Source organism: Vombatus ursinus, unplaced genomic scaffold (genome assembly GCF_900497805.2).
Source record: "Vombatus ursinus unplaced genomic scaffold, bare-nosed wombat genome assembly UNPS02014818.1, whole genome shotgun sequence".
Classification (NCBI taxonomy): Eukaryota; Metazoa; Chordata; class Mammalia; order Diprotodontia; family Vombatidae; genus Vombatus; species Vombatus ursinus.
The window spans coordinates 59,570,776-59,574,792 of NW_020954596.1; the positions used below are offsets into that span (position 1 = coordinate 59,570,776).

The 4,017-nt window shown below is 51.3% G+C and overlaps 1 protein-coding gene across 1 annotated transcript; it reads left to right on the forward strand.

Moving 5' to 3' along the window:
* The first annotated feature begins 1,423 nt into the window (after positions 1-1,423).
* Positions 1,424-3,143, forward strand: GSX2 (GS homeobox 2). The gene is made up of 2 exons (XM_027836025.1): positions 1,424-1,988; positions 2,803-3,143. The coding sequence occupies exons 1-2, from the start codon at positions 1,424-1,426 to the stop codon at positions 3,141-3,143; spliced, it is 906 nt and encodes a 301-aa protein (XP_027691826.1).
* The last annotated feature ends 874 nt before the right edge of the window (positions 3,144-4,017 follow it).

A 4,017-nucleotide genomic window follows, 5' to 3' on the forward strand; every position in this document is an offset into this window, starting at 1 on the left:
ATCTAAGGAAGTGCGGAAAGGAAAGACTCTCGTTTGCTTTACTATTTATTCATCCTTCCAGATAGTCTGAGGGTCTTCGGAGATACTGAGAATGAGAAGAAAAAAGATCTGGTACAGCCCCTCAGCTCCTAAGCATAGGACTGCCTGAGGGTGGGGAAGGATTTAGTGAGCTAGAGAGACTGATTCAGAGAAGACCCTCCTCTAGTCCTCTCCAGGGGTAGGTACAATGCTGTCAGCCCCTCCCACAGACCTGAGGAGATTTTAAGGCCCTTCATCCTAATACCTGGTGAACAGGTGTTTCGCAATGTGAAAAAGGGCATTTGGCGTCCACTTGAAAAGTCGTCTTACTTAGAGATTTGACCCATGAGAGTCTGACTGACCATTTTTAAGTTTACAACGGAAAGGACTAATTGACAATTTGCCAGGATTCGACTTAATTTGGGGATTGAAAAAAGAGGCAAGAGGAAAAGAGGTGTTACCCTGAAGCTAAAAGAATTTGAACAGCCTTGAGTTATTAGTACACTAAGGCAGTAAAGCATCATTATTAGCACCGACCTAGCGCCAAAAGATTCAATGCAGTGATGTGGGTCTTAGGAATGACCCGGGCTGGGAGAATTGGAGTGGGCCGAAACTGAGTTCTCTTGGATTCCAATACCCTGCAGCTTCCAGCACTTTGCTGCCCCGAGAAGCAAAGGAGGCATTTAGTGTATCTCCCTCAGAGCAAGTGCAATGCCGGAGAGAGAGACCTTTGTCCGCATGGTTCTAATAAAAGCCCTCTCGGTTTCCACCTAGCCTGATCCCTCCACCCGAGCTGTGGGGCCGAGAACTGGGTGGAAAGTAAAGTGCTCCGATGGGCTTCCTGCCCAGGCGGGGGCAGGGAGCTTGTGCCCAGGGTTTCTCTGGAAAGGAGGAAGGAAGGGGAGGAGAAGGGCTAGAATCACCGCGAAATTAACAAAACATACACTTTAAGAAGTTCTCCCCTCCCCCTCTTTTTTATTCATTCCACCTCCTCCTCCTATTGCCTCCACCCCACACGCCGTCCACCCCCTCCCGTGCTCGCCCCCTCCTCGTTTTTGTTGTGAGTTGAGCAGCCTATCCCGAGGGTGGGGAGATGCTGAGGAGCCGGAGCAGTGCGGTACTCTCTGGCATCACGTGCTGGGTTGGGGCATATAAAACCCCAGAGCAGGGGAGCCCGGGCGGGGGAGGTTAGGACCAGCCCTCTCTGGGGACCCCTTTGTTCGCTTCTCAGACTTAAGCACCTCTGCGTTCCTTTGGGGCTTCAGTGACAGCGTCATCGCCCAACCAAGGAAAACAAGGGAGCGTCGGAGGTGAAAGGGGAGGGAGGGGTGAAGAAAAGAAGAGAAATAGTGGGGGAAAGCTGCCTTCTACTCCCAGTCTCCTCGGATTCCGTCCCCTTCGCGACATGTCGCGATCCTTCTATGTCGACTCTCTGATCATCAAGGACTCCTCGAGGCCTGCGCCCTCCCTACCTGAGCACCAGCACGGTCCCGATTTCCTCATCCCCTTGGGCATGCCGTCGCCCCTGGTCATGTCAGTTTCGGGGCCCGGCTGCCAGTCGCGCAAGAGCGGCACTTTCTGCGTGTGTCCACTCTGCGTCACCTCCCACCTGCACTCCGCGCGGACTGGCGGAGGCGCAGGCGGCGGCGGGGGAGGAGGAGGAGGAGGTGGCGGCGGCGGCAGCGGGGCAGGCGGCGGAGCTATACCCCTGCTCAAGAGCCAGTTTCCCCCTGGCCCCGGGGACGGGCAGTTCTGCCCCCGGATGAGCCATGCCCATCATCACCATCACCAGCCGCAGCACCACCATCACCATCAGCCCCAGCAGCCTAGCTCGGCGGCGGCGGCTGCAGCTGCGGCTGCTGCGGCGGCTGCGGCCGCTGCCCTGGGACACCCCCAACACCACGCACCTGTCTGTGCCGCCACTACCTACAATGTCACCGACCCCCGAAGGTTCCATTGCCTCACCATGGGTAGGACGAAAACTTCGCTAGGTCTTCCCTTTCCTGGGAATCCGACCAAACTTTTCATTTTGGGGTGGGGAGGGAGTGGTCCCAGCCGTGGTGATGGATAAAGGAAAGTCCTTTAAGTTGGATTTGGTGCTTGACCCAAGAAGGTCTAGGGACAAAATCAGAGACAGCAGGCAGGATGTTGCTGGACCAGCCTTTTTTTTTTTTCTTCAATTTCGTAGCACCGCTACACACACACACACACACCAAGCCTCCAGATAGCTTAGCTTACCTGGTTACTCAGTACTGGGGGGGGGGGGGGGGGAGAACTGTGGGTCAGCGTGCTAAGGTGCAGCCCCAAAAGGCAGACGACAGTGTTGATCGGTCCTAGATGAAGTTAGAATTGTAATGCGATGTATGCATTTGTGTACTAGTGTGAGTATGTGTGAGTCTGTCCGTATTCATGGTTGTGGATGGCATCAGTTTTGATTGAACTGCTGTGGTGCCTGGGGCATGAAGAAGACACTTTTTTTTTCCTGTGGGACTTTCGATGAGGCAGCAGGAGGTTCTTGAATACCTCAGACTACTAACCCTCAGAGGCGTATGCAATCCCGGGAGTTTTTTAAATGTATTGAATCCAAGGGAGAATGTGACTCGTGTTGAATAGTCAGTCAGCCTCTGAGAGGTAGAGGTTGACTCGGTCAGAGGACCGTGACTTTTTTCTTCCAGTCTATGCGTAGGGGAGGGTTGTACGACTATGTCTGTGTGCGTGTCTTGGGGATATTGTTGTCCGTTGCTTACCTGTGCGTCTTACGGATTTGTCTTCTTCCTCACACAGGTGGCTCTGATACTAGTCAAATTCAAAACGGCAAGAGGATGAGGACAGCTTTCACCAGCACCCAGCTCCTGGAGCTGGAGAGGGAATTCTCCTCAAACATGTATCTTTCTCGGCTCCGGAGAATCGAGATTGCCACGTACCTCAACCTCTCGGAGAAGCAGGTGAAAATCTGGTTCCAGAACCGTCGAGTGAAACACAAGAAAGAGGGCAAAGGTTCGCAGAGGAACAGTCACGGGGGCTGCAAGTGCGTCAGTAGCCAAGTTCACTACCCGCGCTCTGAGGACGAAGAGTCCTTATCCCCTTCCTCCGCCAACGAAGACAAGGAGATCTCCCCATTATGAGCTCCCCTTCCTCACCGGGACAAGCTCCAAAGGTCTTTCGGTCCTCCCCTCCTTACCCAACCCCTCGTCTCACTTCCGCCACGAGACCTCCAGGGAGCATACCTGGCAGGCGCAAAGCAGAGGTCAGCAAAAAACGGTGAACTCAGGCCGAGAAAAGTCTTCTCCAGGGTTCTACACCTGCTGCTGCTGCTGCAACCACGCGAAGAGGAGCACACTGGTCAACTCCTCACGTCCTCTCTTTGCACCAGGCTTAGCTCATTTCAGTTTTTATCTGTTTGGTTCGTGCTCAATTCGCAGTCATAGATATTTTAAAAGAAGTGTAACTGATTTAGAAGTCAACTAAAAATCTTGTATAACACAAAAGAGCAAGTGTTGTAGGATGTTTTTTTTTTAACACTATTGGGGTTTTCGAAAACCATATGTCATTTACCCTTCTGTTTTTCAACATCTTTTATGACTGAACCCCGTTTTTGTTTATTTTATTGTGCTTTTTTTTTTACAGGAAGTTTTGAAGTTGGAATTAACTTAGAAAATTATACCTTGTAGTTCTGCTTTCTGAAAATTGTCTGTAAAGAGTGACAGATGCAGTCATTGAGAATCCCTTTGTATGTGAATAGTTTTATATAAATTTATATTTCTATTTATTTAAATAAAGGAGGTAATAAAGCCTTTTAATTGTTTGGAGTGTTCTCTCTCTCCCTCTCCCCACTCCCATCCCCTCCCCCCCAATTGTGTTTGAATCACAATTCTGAAACTGATGCAGATAGAAACAGCTTCTGAACTCAGCCTTTGAGAAGGGGGGCGGAGGTAAACCCAGACCCGGCATTATGGGTCTCACAGTTGGAGGGGTTTTGACTCTCTAGGTTTTTAATGT